General features: G+C 48.8%; 1 protein-coding gene across 8 annotated transcripts in view; it reads right to left on the bottom strand.

The window, feature by feature from the left end:
* YTHDC1 (YTH domain containing 1) overlaps positions 1-19,704 on the bottom strand; it is a 397,408-nt gene that overhangs the window by 365,143 nt on the left and 12,561 nt on the right. For 7 of the 8 annotated variants that reach the window (XM_033963055.1, XM_033963075.1, XM_033963093.1 and 4 more), the window contains exon 2: positions 753-854. In XM_033963055.1, the coding sequence (XP_033818946.1) occupies positions 753-854 (102 nt within the window). Of the gene's footprint in view, positions 1-752; positions 855-12,413; positions 12,653-19,704 lie in introns of those variants that run through there. The other variant, XM_033963064.1, reaches the window with a different exon arrangement.

Here is a 19,704-nt window from a genome sequence, read left to right as displayed (position 1 = left end):
AATACCTGCCTGCTTGTCCTGGGATAACCTGTTTTCCAGACACACACCCCCTTAAATTCACCTCATAGACTGTAACAGCCTTACTCATTGTGACATATGCTGACAATATGCTGCAGCCTGCCTCAGTTCTTTACAATAACTGGAAAGGAGAAGAATCACTGCCTCATGCTGGAAATGCCACTTCAATGATGATCTTCGGGTTGCCAGTCAGACATGGTGTCTGACCATAAGACCACCACCATGGACTGACTGACAGGCTATCAGAAGGGGGGAGGCGAGAAAATGCAGCCAGGATGCCTAACAGCCTGCGCTTGAACCCATGCTAAGCAGTAGCTGAGGGATTAAAAGCGGGCACAGTCCCGAGTTCCAAAAATACTTGTGCAGGCTGGCTAACAGGTACCACCAGGGATCAGTCTGTCAGCTGCAGATCTCAGTCTGCTTTTTCTCTATTCAGGCAGAGCTGAAACCAAGGTGAAAGCTCCAAGCAATGAAAACATTAAATAAAATAAGAAAAAGGGAGAACAAAACAGGAACACTCCTTTTGGCTCATGTGTACAAAGAAAAACTACAGGTGGCAGTAGAACTCCCAGAAAAGCCTGGAGTGGATTCCTTCTGCATATGGGGAGATAACCCACTTATCCAGAATGGCACTGGAAAGAAGATTATCAAGGTAAGTACCTAATCTTCCCTTTTTCAGATTTGCTCTAGTTCAAACCCTTCTTCAGCAATATATACAAAACAGCAAAAAGTACCTTTCTTCTCATTCACATCTTGCTCACTTTCAAGGTTATACAGCTCATCATCATGATCTGGTGCTTCAGTAAGTATGTCTTCCAGAACATTGACTTCACCCCCTAAAATTTAAAAACACCATCCAAAATCACAACTTTTGTTGACAAAATATTTATGAAAATACATTTCATTGCAAGGATTAAATGTTTTCATTATAGTCACTTGTGAATGAAAATTTGTAATGAGACTACATATGAATAGGGCTGAATTAGAGAACACTTATTTTGCATACATTATACTATAATGTATTGGCACCTTATATAATGCAAATTGCTTTGTTTCCTTGAAGAGAAATAGAGTAGCAAATAAACCTACAAATAGAAAAGTATACCATTTCTTTCCAGCACATGTTATGAAATTAAAGCAACCTTTGTTTTTGTATTTGTTACATCTATCTATCCCACCTGTGGCACAATCATTATAGGCAAGAGCTAGATAAAACCCAGACTCCGGATCACCATGGAGACTAGAAATTTCTTATCTGGCACCTAGGATTCTTGTATCCTGGTATGCTTCCTGAGCAAGAACCTTATTTTTTCAACATTACATGGCTCTATGTAAATTAACTGCATAGTACAGAACAGACACACCGGTCTCATAGATTTGAGAACCAGAGACCAATGCAAGAGTTCTTGCACTGCATGGCTCAGATTTATTCAGAACCGCACAGTGCAGGGAAGAGGTTCCTGTTCAGACATCAGAGAAAAGGAAAATTTATTGTCTTACAGATGAGGATGTCGACCGGGGGGGGGGGGCAGGGGGGGCAGGGGGGGTGGAGAGCATTGACTATGACTTGTCGTTTGGCGAGGGTTACCTTAGGGTGACTGATTTAAAAAAAATAGAGGATGTAAGAGGAAAAAGTATGAGGCTAAGAGTTGATAAGATGAGGGGTGTACGTTAAGTATGGATGAGGCTGTTGTGTATTTCAGACCAGTGCTGGTGAATGTACTATGCTCCCCTGCCAGCAGATGGAGCCAGAGAACAGCTTAGTGTCAACTTCACTTCCCTTATAGGGGGTTGGTGCTGCCTTCAGCACCTCAGTACCCAATATCAAGGCTAAGGCTACTGAAGCGATTTTTGTTTTGGTTGTCCAGTTTACCCCAAAGCCAAATCTGACGTAATCAAAATCATCAGTTCATGATCACTAACCTAAGAATGAGAATTCCTTACACAAAGGAAAAAAATATCAGAATAGACTTTGTTAGCTTTCTTAATTGGTCACATCAAGAATCCTCAATAGCTTTGGCTTCCATGTGTGTATTGCAGACAAGTGTGACAAGTATCCAAGAAAAAAAAGAATCCATAGGTAAGCTGAATTTTTCCCTTCCTTGATGTCTATGGCAGACTAGTCCAGATGAGTGGTTATGTACCCCAAACAAACCTCCAGACTCACGTACCCACATGGAAGCTCTTAGAGAAAGGACAGTGCCTTTATCCTGATTGACTTCCAGAGTACACTGATGGGGCGAGAGTCTTAACTGCATCGCTGAGAACTCCTATGAGAGGGCTAGCCAGTCCTCTGGGATTTACCAACTCTTGGTGAGAACCAAGATGATCACATCCTTGAATTTTCCTGGAATCAATGCCTTGAAAATAACCACTGTGCCACCTAGAACTCCCTGGGTATGGCGGTATACAAAAATAAAGTTATTATTATTATTATATTAGAATATAAGACAAAAAAAAAATCTCTCTCAAAATTTAGAATGACTTGGACACTTAAAAACATCTCAAATATGACCAATACCTGACTTTATTTTTTAATAACTGGAAAATAAAGCCCGATTTCTTTAGAACAAAACAGTACCCTCAAAGGGGAGGGGAGAGGGTTGGGTACTGAGACATTCCTTTAAAATTACTCAAGGAGATCAACCTCTGCCAGAAGACCTAAGAGACACTACCCTGCAAAGCTTATTATAAAAAAAAGACTTGTCCTCAGGACTAAACTCAGCTAACAAATAGTGTTGCATGTTCAATTCTTGTACCAGTATCCCAAATCCAGCTTCTGGGAGTTTTAAGTTTATCTTCCACTCAATCTCTTTTAGATGAAGACTGAGGAAATAGACCTCTCAAAGGCTTCAAAAATTACATCTTAAGTCTCTTACGTGCATTCCAGTTTTCTACCACCCTCTGGGTGAAGAACTTCCTTACGCTTGTACGGAATCTATCCCCTTTTAACTTTAGAAAGTGCCCTCTCGTTCTCTCTACCTTGAACAGAGTGAACAACCTGTCTTTATCTACTAAGTCTATTCTCTTCAGTATCTTGAATTTTTCTATCATATCCCCCTCTCAGTCTCCTCTTTTCAAGGGAGAAGAGGCCCAGTTTCTCTAATCTCTCACTGTACAGCAACTCCTCCAGCCCCTTAACCATTTTAGTCACTCTTCTCTGGACCCTTTCGAGTAGTACTGTGTCCTTCTTCATGTACGGCGACCAGTGCTGGACGCAGTATTCCAGGTGAAGTCGAACCATGGCCCAGTACAGCGGCATGATAACCTCCAATCTGTTCGTGATCATTCCTAGCATTCTGTTCACCCTTTTTGCCGCAACCGCACATTGCGCAGACGGCTTCATCGACTTGTCGATCAGTGCTCCCAAGTCTCCTAGGGGGTCTCTCCAAGTACCACCCCAGATATCCTGTATTTGTGTAATCATTCCTAGCATTCTGTTCGCCCTTTTCACCGATGCCGCACATTGCGTGTACGGCTTCATCAACTTGTCGACCAGTACTCCCAAGTCTCTTTCCTTGGAGGGTCTCTCTCCATGTACTGCCCCGGACATCCTGTATTTTACTTTTGTGATTATGATAAACATACTGAGGGCCTCAAAATAGTACCTGGCGGGCCCAATGTGGCCCCTGGGCCATGAGTTTGAGACCACTGTCTTAGAGGGACCAGATTTGATGAAGGCACCTTTAACTGATTTCAACACTGTGGGGGGACAAGGGTCATGGATGGAGGTGGTAGGGCGTAGTGTGTCAGGAATTACTATTAAGGGGTCTGGCGATACTTCAAGGGTCTTGGTTGGTGAATGTGTGGGGGGATCGTGGTTGGTTTATAAGCCATTGATGGGATTGGTGAATTATCAAGGTTTCTACGGATGTTGACGATCTTCTCTTGGAAAAAGATGGAGAAGGTCTCTGAGTCTGTTGGAAGTGATTGGGTTTGGGGAGGGGGGGGGTTTCCTTGTGTGGCAGAGAATAGTTTTTAGTTAGGGAGAAGATTCCCCTCAATCGGCTGGGAAATTTAGCAATGAGTTGGGCATAGTATTTTTCTTTGGCTTTTCATATGGATTTCTTATATAGCTCTGATGACTGTTTCCAGATGATTTTGTCCAACGTTTTTTTAAATTTACACCAAGCTCTTTCAGCATGCCATACAGCACAGTTACTTACCGCAACAGTTGTTAGCCAGGGACAGCAGGCAGATATTCTCACATGTGGGTGATGTCATCCACGGAGCCCCGCGGCAGACAGCCTCGCAAGCAGACTTGCTTGAAGAACTTTGAAAAAGTTTGCGAGTGCTGCACCGCGCTTGCGCAAGTGCCTTTCCGCCGAGTCAGGGCGCGTGTCTCCTCAGCGTGTCCTCAGTTCAGATAGCTAGCTAAGAAGCTAACCAGGGGAGGTGGATGGGTTGAGAGAATATCTGCCTGCTGTCCCTGGATAACAACTGTTACAGTAAGTAACTGTGCTTTATCCCAGGACAAGCAGGCAGCATATTCTCACATGTGGGTGACCTCCAAGCTAACCAGAAAGGGATGGAGGGACAGTTGACAATTCAGGAGAATAAATGTTGTAAAACAGACTGGCCAAAATGGCCGTCCCTTCTGGAGAAAGTATCCAGACAATAATGAGAGGTGAAAGTATGGACCGAGGACCAAGTGGCAGCCTTGCAGATTTCCTCTATAGAAGTTATCTGAGGAAATACTACAGACACCACCATTGCTCTAACTCTGTGGCCCGTGACTCGACCCTGCAAAGGGAGACCAGCCTGAGCATAGCAGAAAGAAATGCAAGCAGCCATCCAGTTGGAGATGGTTCTCTTTGAAACAGGAATTGAGTGTCCATTCGTGAGGTTGTAAAAGATGACTCAATTTGTCCACCAGACAGGTGTGTTGACCTTGAATATAGACAGCTTTGAGAAAGACGTTTTGATGCACTGCCCAATTCCAAAGCTTCAGAGCTTCTTGACAAAGAGAGAGAGAAAGCCTGTGCCTCCCTGTTTGTTGACATAGTACGACTTGGTTGTCTGTTCGAACGAGGAGTACCTAGTCATGAAGATGTTGAAAAGTTTGAGCGCATTGAAAATCGCTCTGAGTTCCAACAGACTGATATGGCAGAGGCGATCCTTGCGGGACCAATGGCCTTGAGTACGAGACCGTCGAGGTGAGCCCCCCAAGCTTAAGTTGAAGAATCTGTTGTGAGAACCTTCTGATGAGGGGGCATGTGGAAAAGCAAATCTCTGGAAAGATTGGAAGAGAGCATCCACCAGTGGAGAAACTGTCTCAACGAAGGAGTGACTGTAATGTGTCGAGAGAGTGAATCACAAGCCTGCGCCAACTAAGATGCCAGGGTCCACTGAGGAATTCTGAGGTGAAGTCTGGCAAAAGGAGTCAAGTGAACGGTCAAGGCCATGTGACCGAGTAGTACCAGCATGTGTCTCGCTGAGAGTGAAGAAAGAGAAGACACTTTGCGGCAAAGCTGAAGGAGAACATCCAGATGCTGCTGAGGAAGGAATGCTCTGAGTTGGATAGTGTCCAGAACAGCTCCAATGAACTGTAGATTCTGAGAGGGCTGAAGGTGGGATTTCGGGAAGTTGATTTCAAATCCTAAGTTTTGTAGGAACCACGTAATCCATTGGGTCACTACAATAACCCTCTGAGATGTTGAATCCTTGATAAACCAGTCATCCAGGTAGTGGAATACTGTTATGCAATGAGAGAGTGGGTCATAAAATTGCTGCCACTGAGATGCCAGGGTCCACTGAGGTATGCAAAGGTGAACTCTGGCAAAAGGAGTCACGTGAACTGTGGAGGCCATGTAACCGAGCAGGACCATCATGTACCTCGCTTAGATTGTCGGAAGAGAAGACACTTGCTGACAAAGGTGAAGGAGAGCATCTTGACGTGGTTGTGGCAGGAAAGCTCTGAACTGAACAGTGTCCAGGACGGCTCCAATAAACTGTAGAGTTTGGGAGGGAGTCAACTGGGATTTTGGAAAATTGACTTCGAACCCCAGACGTTGGAGGAACATAATAGTCTGTCAGGTCGCTGCAATAACCCCTTATTGAGAGGGGTCTTTGATAAGCCAGTCATCCAGATATGGAAAAACTTGAAGGCCCTGCGTCCACAGGGCTGCAGCGACCAACACTAGACACTTTTTGAAGACCCTGGGGGATGAGGCGAGTCCGAAAGGCAGAACTCGGTATTGAAGGTGAAGATTCTCCACCCGAAATCGTAAGAATCTGCGAGAGGCTGGATGAATTGGTATGAGTGTAAGCCTCTTTGAGATCCAAAGAGCATAACCAATCTCCTTGATCCATCAGGGGGTACAGTGTTGGTAAAGAGAGCATCCAAAACTTCTCTGACTAGAAATTTGTTGAGGGCTCTGAGGTCCAGAATATGTCGCAGATCCCCCGTCTTCTTTGGAACTAGAAAATAATGGGAATAAAATCCCATGTCCCGTTGGTTCAAGGGAACCTCCTCAACAGCTCGAAGGCGAAGAAGAGCCTAAGCTTCCTGAAGAAGAAGGGGAAGTTGTGACATACTGGAAGGAAACTCTTTTGGAGGGAGATCTGGTGGCATCTGAAGAAATTGAAGTGAATATCTCTCCCAAATGACGTTGAGAACCCAGAGATCGGAGATAATGAGCTCCCATTGATGGCAAACATGGTGAAGCCGACTTCCGATGGGCAGGGGAGAAGTCTGATGGATAAAGGTGGTTGGTATGCTCAGACTGCGATTGTCAAAAAAACTGGGCCGGCTTAGCTGCAGCAGGAGGCAGAGGTTTCTGCTGTCTCTGCAGCTGCTGTCGTCATCTAGGCAGAGGCCTGGAGAAAGCTGGAGTCATTTTCTGAGGGTAACGACGTGGAGGAGGCTTGTAAGGCCGAGCAGGTGGAATCTTAGCTTTAGGCCGAACAAGTAAGGCAAAGGAGCATTCATGCTCAGAAAGACACTTAGTAGCCACCTCTATAGAATCAAAGAGCTCATTTCCCAGGCAAGGCAAATTTGCCAGACGGTCCTGTAGATTTGGATCCATATCTACAATGCGTAGCCAAACTAGGCGACGCATAGCTACAGCAAAAGCAGTTACCTTAGAGGACATCTCAAAGTCATCGTACGTGGCTTGAAGCATGAAAAGGCGAATCTGTGACAAAGTGTGCAGAAGCTGTTTAAACTCTGGAAGACTGTGCACATCAATGGCAGGAAAAAAAACTTAGGCATCTCTTTCAGGCAATGCTTGAAATAAGAAGTGAAGAGAAAGTTAGTTAAGAATTTGATTTGCTATCATGGAATTCTGATAAAGCCTGTGGCCAAACTTATCCATGGTGCGGCCCTCTCTGCCCGGAGGCACCGCAGCGTAGACCTTAGTGGGGTTAGATTTATTAAGTGAAGATTCCACCACTAAGTATTGATGGGACAACTGCAGTTTGTCAAACCCCCTTACAAGGAACCATGCGATAATGAGATTCCATCTTAGAGGGTATGGCTGGAATAGAGTAAGGGGTCTCCAGATTTCTGAGAAAAGTTTGTTTTAAAACAGGATTCATGGGAAGGTGCAGGGTGTCCTTGGGTGGATGAGGTAACTCCATCTCAGCCAGATATTCAAGAGAGTACTTTGGTTCAGAGTGAAGATCCAGCTGAAAAGCTGTACCCATATCAAAGACAAATTTTGCAAAAGAGGTGGACTTTGATGTAGAGGGTTCCTCAGGAGAAGAACAAGACTTTGGGAGCCGCCGAATAGGATGGCGAAGCTTCTCTGGAATATTGAGAAGGCATGTCAGTATCCAGCGCCAGGGTCACTGATAAAGCTCCACTGTAAGTTAGAGGAGGAGTCAGAGAGTGTTTGCACTTCTGAAGCCTCGATGGAGAAGTCCCCAGAGTCTGAGGGATGGAGTGCCTCAACTGCTGTTTGAGAAAGGCAGGCGAAGAAGGTTCCCTTGCAGATGGTCTCGATGGAGGGGTCCTCAACCTGGAGGTGCCTCAAGGAGAAGCAGGAGGAGTAGGAGGCTTCTGAGGCCGAAGCTTGTGCTTGGGCCTCGAGGGAGTCTCGAAGGCCTTCCATAAACGAGGCATAGAAGACACAGTAGGGTGAGGCGGAGCGTCTTTTTGTTGAAGAGGAGACTTTGCTTGGAAGAGGAGACTCTTTACTCCGTTTTGAAGCAAGGTGCCTCGAGAACGAGGTGTGCTTTGAATGGTGCCTCGATTGAGGTTTCGAGATTTTCGAGGTCTGCCTCGAGGTGCTTCGACAGGAGGCTCAGGCTGGCTCACAGGAAGCAGAGTCGAGGCCGGGATAAGTTGAGCCAAGACCGAAGTAATCTGAGTGGTCAATATGGCTTTTAACATGTCCTCGAACATAGGCACCGAGACCAATGGATCTGGTCTGGAAGGTGCAGCAGTGCGCTCCAGTGAGGGCAACCTCAAAGATGAGTATTCCCTATGTTTGGAGGCACGCTTGGATGATGGTCTCGTAGAGGCTGGCTCGACTGCACTCGTTGCCTGGATTGCCTGAGACTCAGCTGGAGGCTTCTTAGGTAGCGTACCTGGAGGAGAAAGAGGAGACTTACCCACAGGTGAGACCCTAAGAAGCACAGCAGATGAAGTGTTCGAGGACAAGGACGCTGAGGTCTTGGGCGTCGAGACCATCCCCGAGGTCGAGGTCTTCTCCGCAGACTGTTCCATAGTGCCAAATAGCTGAAGAATCTGGGCACGTCTGCAAAGGGCTCTTGGTTGAAGGGTAGCACAGCGTGGGCAGGACTCAGGACAATGTTCTGGTGCTAAGCAGGTAATGCACCAACGATGGGGTCAAAGAGATGACCCAGCCACACTGGCTACACTTTTAAAAACCGGTAAGAGGCCGGGACATAGACAAAGATTAAGCCGCGAACAAACAAGGTCCGGTGGCAGGGCCTGAGCCCCAAGCCCGCCGGCCGAAAACCGTTGGAGAAAAAGAAAAAAGGTTTTTGATTTTTTTAAAAAAACATGGGGCACAGCAACTTCAAAGAGAAACAATAAAGGGAAAAAAGCCGCGGTGCGAGAAGGCAAGTTTAACACACTGCAGAGCTCAAGAAAAAAACAGGACTTTTCAGCTCCACGGAAAATGTTGAACTGATGACACATTGAGGAGGCGCGCACCCTGACCCGGGCGGGAAGGCACTCATGCATGCGCCGTGTAGCACTCGCACACTTTTTCAAAGTTCTTCAAGCAAATCTGCTCGCGAGGCTGTCTGCTGCGGGGCTCCATGGATGACGTCACCCACATGTGAGAATATGCTGCCTGCTTGTCCTGGGATAATTTCTGAGGTCGGGATTGAACCATTGTTCTTCATTTTTTCGTGTATGCTAAGTTTTGGTATAATTTGTGAACTTCAGTGTTCCAGCTCTGAGCTAGGTCTGACAGAGTTTGAGGTTTGTCGAGTTCAACTGTTATTTTGGTGAAACCGGTCTCTAAGGAAGGTAGGTCCACTGAGGAGGGTTTTAGGATGGTGTTGGTGATAATGGAGTGTTGTTGGACAGTCTTTCCTTGTACTATGTCACTACTTAAGTTGATGAGATAGTGGTCAGACCATGGAACTGGATTTATATCATTATTGTTGGGGTAGTAGATGGGCGAGTCGTTTAGTACGAAGATAAGGTCCAGGACGTTGCTCGATGAGTGTGTGGGAGCTTGGATTGTCCGTATGAAGCCGGACATGTCGGGGAATTCTGGAAAGCTGAAGTCTCCTAGGATCTATATATGGTTGCGAGAGAAGATTAGCTTTCCAATGAGTGCAAGTAGGTTTTCTAAGTTATTGGATGGCGAGTGTAGGGCTCTGTAGATCAGGACGAATACGCTTTTCTCATCTTGACCAATGGAGAAGGTCAGGCATTCTAGGCTGTTAAGAATGGATTAGTCCAGAACTCAGGATTTTATTATGGCTGCGACTCCACCCCCTTTTTTGTTTAAGGTTTAGGAGGCAAAGGTTTGGTAATTGTCCAACACAAAACTAGCTTTAGTTTTGCTTCGCACATTTTAAGTGGAGAAGGATACCATACAGGCGGTTGTTTTATACCTTTCATTGCGGTTTATTTTATACCTTAGCAACCATGGACCCCTAAGGAAGGAGTGTTTTCCGAAACACAGACCGTGTCAGGTCCCTTGGTTTGTTATAAGGTGGTATTTTTAACTGCATAAAATAAAATATTTGGTATAATAAACATTGCCTGCCTAATTGTCCAGACAGTTGGCCCAAGGGGATTCCATCATTGTCAGTTAGCCATGTTTCTGTGATGAGGAGTATGTTGTATTTGTGGCCAGTTAGGATGTAAATGAGGGACTTTGTTGTTTATCGATCTCGCGTTGATTAGTAATGTGGATTTAAGGTGGATTTTGGTGTTTGAGTTCAGGCAGGGGATTCGGATTAGGCCTGAGGGTCCTGCAGTGCTCTTATGTTTGTCATTTCCTTATGTTGCCTTACTTCCCCTGGCCTGTGATCACTGTGATAGATGATGGTTCACCGGTGTAGCAAATGGTGGTATTAGTGTAGGAGTGGTTGGGGGACCTGATGGTGGGGGAGTGAAAGGTTGTTCAGGCAACCCTTCCCCTTTTCTGCAGGATTTGTGTGTGGTGGCTAAGGTTGTTTAGCGTTGTTTGACTTGTATTTTGGGGTGTTTGTTTTGTCTGCCCCTTTCCAGTATTTGGATGGGGGTTGTTTTGCTGCTCTCTGATAGGTGTTTACGGTCTGGGTTTTTTGTGAAGGTCCTAGTGGAGTCCTGGTAGGGTCCTTCCACCGGCGGGAGAGGCACACCTGCTCAGCAGCCCTTTGATCTGTTGGCGTGGTGGGCGGGACAGGTGTCCGGTGCGTGCAGCAGTCCTGTGCGGTAAGGGAGATGATTAAGCGCCCCTTCCCCTCACTGGACTCCTGGAAGATGATTTTTTTAAAAGATGTTTGTTGAGCCCTTTAAAGCCGTTTATCCTAACCCTGTCCAGGAAGGCCACCAGCCAGTCAGGTTTTTAGGATAACCCTAATGAATATGCATGAGAGAGATTTGCATATAATGGAGGTGAAAAGGCATGCAAATCTGCTCCATTCATATTCGTTAGGGTTATCATGAAAACCTGACTGGTTGGTGGCCCTCCAGGACAGGGTTGGGAATCACTGCTTTAAAGGGCCGAAGAAGGGCACACGTTGATCCGTCTGTGTAGTGGGCGGGACAGCTGTCTGGCAAGTACAGCAGTCCTGTAAGTTGAAGGGGATGATTAGACGCCCCTTCCCCTCACCTCGCTGGACTCCTGGAAGATGATTTTTTTTAAAGATGCTTGTTAAGCCCCAAACACTGAATGCACTACTGTGACCCATTCTGAGCTCCTAGATAGGATGGGATATAAAACTGAAATAAATAAACAACAGGGCTAAGCACATTGCTCCCCCCCCCACACACACACACAAATGCCCTATGACACATGAGCAGTCCTCAACCATTCAGCGCAAATTTGGCATGAATCGGGGTAAAAACAGCCTGAGGAGACCATCTCTATTGATTTTAACCCAAAATGAACCAGGAGAGTTAATAAAAACACACAAAATTTAGGAAAGGAGTTTTTATTGTAGAGGACCTAAATCCCAGCCCCAGAAAAATCCAAAAAGGCAATTAGAAAATCCACAAAGATTCTGTGAGGTCTCCTATAGACCCCAATAGTCTCCATTCAGTTATGATGGTGCTGTGTCACTTCAGCTAAAACAGCTGCCTCAGGCAAGCATACAAAATAACTCCAAATGCTTGTTTCTTTGGGCTGCCAGTCAGACTAAGGTATAACTTGAGAACCCAGACCCCAAAGCTCCTCGCACATCTTCGTGGAGGAGGCAGCCATCACCCAATAGAATCCTCAGGACCAACACGGGGACTTATAACCTGTGCTCAAGCTCCGGTAATAACCAGGAGTGAGCCTTGCTACTACATGAACGGTCCCCAAGTCTTCCAAAAGCGTTACAGCAGGATGGCTAGGTAGGTGCCCTGTAAAATGGTTGCCCTCCCAGCCAGGTTTCTGACAGGAAGAGTGTGTTTTCTCCCAGGCAGAGCTGCCCCAGTAAAACTGGGAACCTCTAGAGAACTAAATTTGCGAAATCCTGGCAAAGATTTAAAGCAGAAGAGCCCAAGTACTCCATCCCAACCAGTTTTGAGGCAAAAATTGCAGTTTTGGATGTATAGGGAGCTTTTGAAAAAAAGATTGCTAAAAATCCAAGATGGTTGCCATTAAGAAATTCATGCCAATATCGCAATTATTTTTCCCCTTTAGGAAAGTACAAATTGACAATTTTAGGATTTTTCAGGTGGGGGAACATAGTGGGACATGCAGAAACCTCAAACTGTGAAATTCAGACACACACACCCACAATCCACCTCACAAGCTGACAACCTTACTCACTGTGACCTTTGCTGGAACTGTGCTGCATCGTGCCTCAACTCTCTTACAGTTGCTGAATCAGAGAATCACTGCCTCATGCTAGGAATGCCTTTTCGATGCTGATCTTCATGCTACCAGTCAGACATGGTGTCTGACCGTACCTCCACCCCCACGGACTAATGGATGTGAAAAGGGAAAGGGTGGAGGCCAAAATGCAGCAGGAGCCCTATGAGACACTGCTGAACCTCCAAAGGACTCCTTAACAGCCTGCACTCGAACCCCTGCTAAACAGAAAGTGAGGAAAAAGTGGGGATGGCCCTGAGCTCCAAAGAAACAAACGCAGGCTAACACGTATCACCAGGGATCGGCCTATCAGTTGAAACCTGAGTCTGCATGTTCTTTATGCAGGCAGAGCTGAAGAAACGCTCCAAGCACAAAGAAAACCCTGAAAAGGGATAAACACCAAAGAAAATAAGAAAAAGGGAGAGCTGAACAGAAACACTCCTTCAGGCTCGCACGCAAAAGGGAAAAACTACAGGTGGCAGTAGATCTCTCAGTGAAGTATAGAAGGGTCAGAGAAAAAAATCTAGAGTGGATTCTTTCTGCAGATGGCTTACAGCAATTGGGAGATAACCCACTTATCTAGAATGTCTCACCTATTGTACTGGAAATCCAAAAAGCAGAGTTACTTACTGTAACAGGGACAGCAGGCATATATTCTCACATGTGGGTGACGTCATCTACGGAGCCCCGATGCGGACAGCTTTTTTCAAGCAAACTTGATTGAAGATTTAAGTTTGCTCTGCTGCTCCACGCATGCGTGCCTTCCTGCTCCACTAGAGGGCGCATCCCCTCCTCGTCGTCTCCAGTTCACGTAACCAGCAAAGAAGCCAACCTCGGGGAGGTGGGTGGGTTGTGAGAATATATGCCTGCTGTCCCTGGATAACACCTGTTACGGTAAGTAACTGTGCTTTATCCCAGGACAAGCAGGCATGATATTCTCACATGTGGGTGACCTCCAAGCTAACTGAAAAGGGATGGAGGGAAGTTAGCAATTTAAGAAAACAGATTACGCAATACCGATTGGCCAAAACGGCCATCACTCCTGGACAATGTATCCAGACAGTAGTGGGAGGTGAAAGTATGAACCGAAGACCACGTGGCAGCCTTGCAGATTTCCTCAATAGGCGTGGACCGGAGGAAAGCTACAGAAGCTGCCATCGCTCAGACCCTATGTCCCGTTATTCGACCATGCAGCGCGAAAACAGCCTGAGCGTAGCAAAAAGAAATACAAGCAGCTAACCAGTTGGACAAGGTGCGCTTGGAAACAGGGCGACCCAACCAATTAGGGTCGAAGGACAAAAACAATTGTGGAACTGTCCGGTGAGACTGAGTGCGTTGAAGGTAAAAGGCCAACGCTCTCTTACAGTCAAGAGTGTGGAGCGCCACCTCTCCGGGATGAGAGTGGGGCTTGGGAAAAAACACAGGCAAAACAATGGACTGATTGAGGTGGAAATCAGACACCACTTTAGGCAAAAACTTAGGGTGAGTGCGGAGAACCACCTTGTCATGATGGAATACAGTGAAAGGCGGGTCCGCCACCAGCACCTGCAGCTCACTGACCCGCCGAGCGGAAGTGAGTGCGAGTAGGAAAATCACCTTCCAAGTGAGAAACTTAAGATGGCATTTGTCCAGAGGCTCAAACGGAGGTTTCATGAGTTGAGCCAGAACCACATTAAGATCCCAAACCACCGGGGGAGGTTTGAGAGGAGGATGAACATTCAAGAGACCTTTCATGAAGCGAGAAACTAAGGGATGGAGTGAGAGAGCCTTCCCCTCCAGGGACTGGTGAAAGGCAGCATCGCACTAAGATGTACTCGAATGGAGTTGGTCTTCAGGCCGGAGTGCGATAAATGAAGTAAATACTCCAGAACCAAAGACACAGGGACCGACACCGGGTCCTGGCAGTGAGAGGAACACCAGGATGAGAATCTAGTCCACTTTTGGGAATAGCAGATTCTAGTCGAGGCCTTTCTTGAAGCCTCCAATATTTCCCTGACTGATTGAGACACCGGGAGAGAAGTCAGGGGGAAAGAAACCAAGCAGTCAGATGAAGAGACTGAAGATTGGGATGTAACAGCGAACCCTGACTCTGAGATAGCAGAGAGGGAAACGGAGGCAGAAGTAGAGGTTCCCTGACACTGAGTTGAAGTAGAAGGGGAAACTAAGGCTGGCGCGGCCACCGAGGGGCAATCAAGATCAGAGTGGCTCGCATCGATTTGAGGTGGACCAGCGTCCGCAGGATCAGAGGAAAAGGCGGAAACGCGTACAGAAACCTGTCCTCCCAATTCAGGAGGAAGGCGTCTGCCTCGAGGCGGTCCGGGGAGTACATCCGGGAGCAGAAGTGAGGCAGTTTGTGATTGAGGGGGGAGGCAAACAGATCTATCTGAGGGGTCCCCTACTTGTCGAATACCTGTCGCAAGGCCTGAGAGTGCAGTGACCACTCGTGCGGCTGGAGGAGGAGGCTGAGTCTGTCCACCAGACAATTCCGCTCTCCTTGTATGTACACCGCTCAAAGGAAGATGTTGTTGGCAACCACCCACTTCCAGAGGCGCAGAGCTTCCTGACAGAGGGACCAAGACCCCGTCCCCCCCTTGCTTGTTTACGTAGTACATTGCCACCTGGTTGTCGGTCCGGACGAGAACCACCCGGTCGTGTAGCAGATGTCGGAAGGCCACGGCAGCGAGGTAGATGGCCAGAAATTCCAGCACGTTGATGTGACAGCGACGGTCCTCTGCTGACCACATTCCCTGAGTGCGTAGGCCGTCCAGATGAACCCCCCAAGCGTACTCCGACGAGTCCGTGGTGAGTACCTTGCTGTGTGGAGGGGCTAGAAAGAGCAAACCTTTGGAAAGATTTGAAGAGTCGGCCCACCAGCGGAGCGATCGTTGCAAGGAAGGAGTCACTTGCACGAGGCGGTTGATCGGGTCCCGGTCCTGACGCCATTGAGAGGCCAGAGTCCATTGAGGAATCCGCAGGTGGAAACGGGCGAAGGGTATGACGTGAACGGTAGAGGCCATGTGGCCCAGAAGCGTCATCATCTGCTGTGCTGAGACCGAGGTCAGCAGCGAAATCCGTCGACTCAGACTTACTAACGCCTCCAGACGTGGAGGTGGAAGGAAGGAACGGAGGCGAGTCGTGTCCAGCACGGCTCCGATGAACTGTAAGGATTGAGAGGGGTACAGCTGGGATTTTGGAAAGTTTACCTCGAACCCCAGACCCTGAAGGTAAATAATAGTCTGTCGGGTCGCTGAGATAACCCCCTCCCTGGACGGGGCTTTGATCAGCCAGTCGTCCAGGTAGGGGAATACCTGAAAACCCTGAGAGCGCAAGGCAGCTGCGACCACCACGAGGCACTTCGTGAAGACCCGAGGTGACGATGCCAGGCCAAGGGGAGGACTCGGTATTGTAAATGAAGGTCTCCCACCTGAAAACGCCGGTGAGCGGGATGCACTGGAACATGTGTGTAGGCCTCCTTCAGATCGAGGGAGCAGAGCCAATCGCCCTCGTCGATCAGAAGGTAGAGAATCGGGAGGGAGAGCATCCGAAACTTTTCCCGTACCAGAAATTTGTTCAGGCGTCTCAAGTCTAGAATTGGGCGCAGGTCTCCCATCTTCTTCGGTACCAGGAAGTAACGGGAGTAGAAACCTTGCCCCCGTTGGTCAGGGGAAACCACCTCCACTGCCCGCAGGTGAAGCAGGTCTCGAGCTTCCAAGAGAAGGAGGGGTAACTGAGACTGATTGGGAGGGCACATACTTGGAGGGCTGTCTGGAGGAAGCTCCCGAAAGTTGAGAGAGTATCCTGATGAGATCACGCCAAGGACCCATGCGTCCGACGTGATTTGCTCTCAGCGAGGGTAAAAAGCTCTAAGGCGACCCCCGATGGGAAGGGGGCCTTGGGCTGTGGCGGAGGGGGCCAGCCCCCATCCGCATATCCCGTCAAAAGGATGGGGGCGGTTTAGCAGCCGTAGGCGGCTGGGACTTGGTTAGAGCCCGGTGGTGAGCTTGCGAGAAAGCAGGAGTAGATTTTTGTGTGTAGCGGCGCGGAGGGGCCCTGAACGGCCTGGATGCGGGCGGTTTAGGCTTAGGCCAGACCAGGGACGCAAACGAGCGCTCGTGTTCAGAGAGGCGTTTTGTAGCTGGAGAAAAGTTCAAAGCCATCATAGGCCGCATGGAATAAATGGAGGCGTAGGTTGGAGAAATCCTCCAGGAGTAGGCCAAACGCTCCTTGACGGGAGGCCGGTAAGTCAGTCGCAAAGGCTCCCAACAGTCCAATGAGGTGTTTCAGGTAGGACGTAAAGGTGAAGGTGTAATTTTGCACCCTAGAGGCCATCATAGAGTTCTGGTACAGTCTCCTGCCGAACTTGTCAAGGGTCCGACCCTCCCGACCCAGGGGGACCGCCGCTGAGACTCGGGAGGGGTGAGCCTTTAAGGAAGATTCCACCAACAGCGATTGGTGAGAGAGCTGTGGGTGCTCAAACCCCGGGCAGGGCACTGTACGGTATTTGGACTCCATTTTGGAGGGGACAGCCATCACCATATAGGGGGTCTCCAGATTTCTGATGAACGCCTGCCGGAGTACCGGGTTAAGCGGTAGGCGAAGGGACTCTCTGGGCGGCGACGGCATATCCAGCTCCGCCAGGTACTCCTTAGAATACCTCGAGTCGGACTGAAGGTCTAAGTCAAGAGCTTGGCCCATGTCCTGGACAAAGTGAGTGAAGGAGGGGCGGGATGTTCCCAGAGCCCCGTGTGGGGACGGTGAACGAGACCTCCGTCGGGCGGAAAAGGACGGGGAGGCTTCCCTCGAATATCGAGGTTCAAGCTCCGACCCGCGTTCCGAGGCCGGGGAGACACTGCGAAAGTGTTCCGGGGTCGAGGACCTACGTTGTCTCGAGGGGCCCCTCGGAGACGTCGCCGGGATACGAGGTTCCGACCGATGTCGAGTCGGAGACCTGGACCCGGACTCTCTCAGCGAAAGCCTGGAACCTCGGTTCGGAGCCCCGGACCAAGGGGGAGTTAGGAGAATCTGAGGGTTGGAGAGTGATAACTCCGCTACCTTCAGCGGTCCCGTACGAGGCGTCGGGGAACGGCCCCGTAGAGTGGGAGAACTCCGGGTCTTCTTAGAGGTACGGCGGTTCGAGGTTTCGATCATTTTAGAGCGACGCTTCGCCCTGCGGCGGTCCGTGGAGGGATAGTGTCTCGAGAGCCTCGGCGAGGAATCCGAGGAAGATGAAATGCGGCGAGGTTGGCACACCTTGCCCCGAGGGGGCTCGACGCGAGGCTCAGGCTGGTCTGGCACACGCGAGGTCGAGGTCGGGACCGGTTGCAGATGGGCCAGCACAGCGGACAGCTCCGACGAGATCATCGCCCGGAGCATGTCTTGAAAAACGGGCACGGACAGCATCGAGGGCATGTCCGATGCCGCAGTGCACTCCACCGAGGGCGACCTCGATTTTGAGTATTCCCGGGTGGGTGGAGGCACGTCCCGAGGCTTTGGAGGACTTCGCCGGGGCCGAGGACATGGTACTTCCCCCATGCGCCGCCGGTGTCCCCGAGGCTGGCTTCTTTGTTGGCACGGAACCTGAAGAAGGAAGAGGAGACTTACCCGGAGCCGAGGCTTTCTGCGTACCTGAGGACTTCGGGGTCGAGTCTCGAGGTGGTGCCGAGGTATTCGGGGTCGGGGCCGGGGCCGACCTCGAGGCCGAGGTAGTGGGCTGGTCGGCGGTGAAAAGATCCGACATGCGGGCTTTCCTTCGACGGAGGGCCCGGTTCTGAAAAATAGCGCACTGGGGGCAAGAATCGGTTAGATGGGCGGCCCCCAGGCAGAGGATGCATCGGTGATGCGGGTCTGTGATAGAAAGAAGCCGCTCGCACCGGGTGCACTTTTTAAAGCCGGTCAAAGGCCGGGACATAGAAAACGAAACTGGCCGCGGCCCAAGTAGCTACGCGGCCGCGGCGACCCGGAAGCCTCCGGGTCGGTCAAAATGAAGCAGGAACAGATAAATAAAAACCAGAAAAAACGCGCACAGCGACTAAATCAATAAAACAAGAAAAATTGCGGTGCTAGAAGGCAGTTGGGGCAGAGCCTAAAAATACACGACTTCTAGGCTCAGCGGAAAAATTTGAACTGGAGATCACGAGGGGATGCGCCCTCTAGTGGAGCAGGAAGGCACGCATGCGTGGAGCAGCAGAGCAAACTTAAATCTTCAATCAAGTTTGCTTGAAAAAAGCTGTCCGCATCAGGGCTCCATAGATGACGTCACCCACATGTGAGAATATCATGCCTGCTTGTCCTGGGATAATAAATAATTCTACCAAGTCTACTGTACACGAAGGAGCGCTCCTTTGTCATGCTCCATCAGTATAGACAGGGGTATCAAAGTCCCTCCTTGAGGGCCACAATCCATTCGGGTTTTTAGGATTTCCCCAATGAATATGCATGAGATCTATGTGCATGAACTGCTTCCAATGCATATTCACTGGGGAAATCCTGAAAACCCGACTGGATTGTAGCCCTCGAGGAGGGACTTTGAGATCCCTGGTATAGAGCCTCTCCCTATATGCTCGACGACCCAATTTGGCATCCCAGAAAAGCCTGAGCTAAGCAATAGTTCAGGAAGAGCAAACCCAATAGTGTACCCACTAAAGAATAAATGCACCAATTATGTTCTGGAAGCGAAGGAGGAAACAGCACACTTCCCTGAGAGCCCATCTCCCCTCTCTTCCAGCATAATGTGGAAGAGCACCTTATGGAGCAAGATATACTTCCGGAGGCCCAGACAGACCCTCCATAATAGGTTCTCCCCACCCTCTTTTTATACATCACAAATGTAATCAGACCTTGAAGACACTCTGGAAAGCTTCAATGTGTAATTCAAAAGACAGGTGGCTCTGCACTTTTCCCATGGTTGCCTCAGGAATGTGGGCTAAGTTGGCAAGAAAAGACCAGTACTTTGCATAGTCACTCTGAACACTGCATAGTTTTCCTGTCTTAAAGTTGAAGAAGCAACATCCCAGCCACTTATTTTAATTCCTTTCAGCAAGGAAGTCACATAGGCCTTTCAACAACAACCTGCCAGCATGTCATGCAACATGACTGTGCAGAGGCCTGCAGCCCCTTCCAGATCATTCACAGACTAGAACCCCAGCAATCTTGTCTGACTGTCTGGCTCTGCAAGGTGTACTTCATGTTCCTCTTTCTCATATGCCTTTATTTTAAATTAAGCTATTTTCCCTATGCCAGGGAATAAAAT

This window comes from Geotrypetes seraphini, chromosome 1 (genome assembly GCF_902459505.1).
Source record: "Geotrypetes seraphini chromosome 1, aGeoSer1.1, whole genome shotgun sequence".
Lineage (NCBI taxonomy): Eukaryota > Metazoa > Chordata > Amphibia > Gymnophiona > Dermophiidae > Geotrypetes > Geotrypetes seraphini.
The sequence above is the reverse complement of the archived record's forward strand: the minus strand, read 5'-3'. Positions and strand labels throughout refer to the sequence as shown.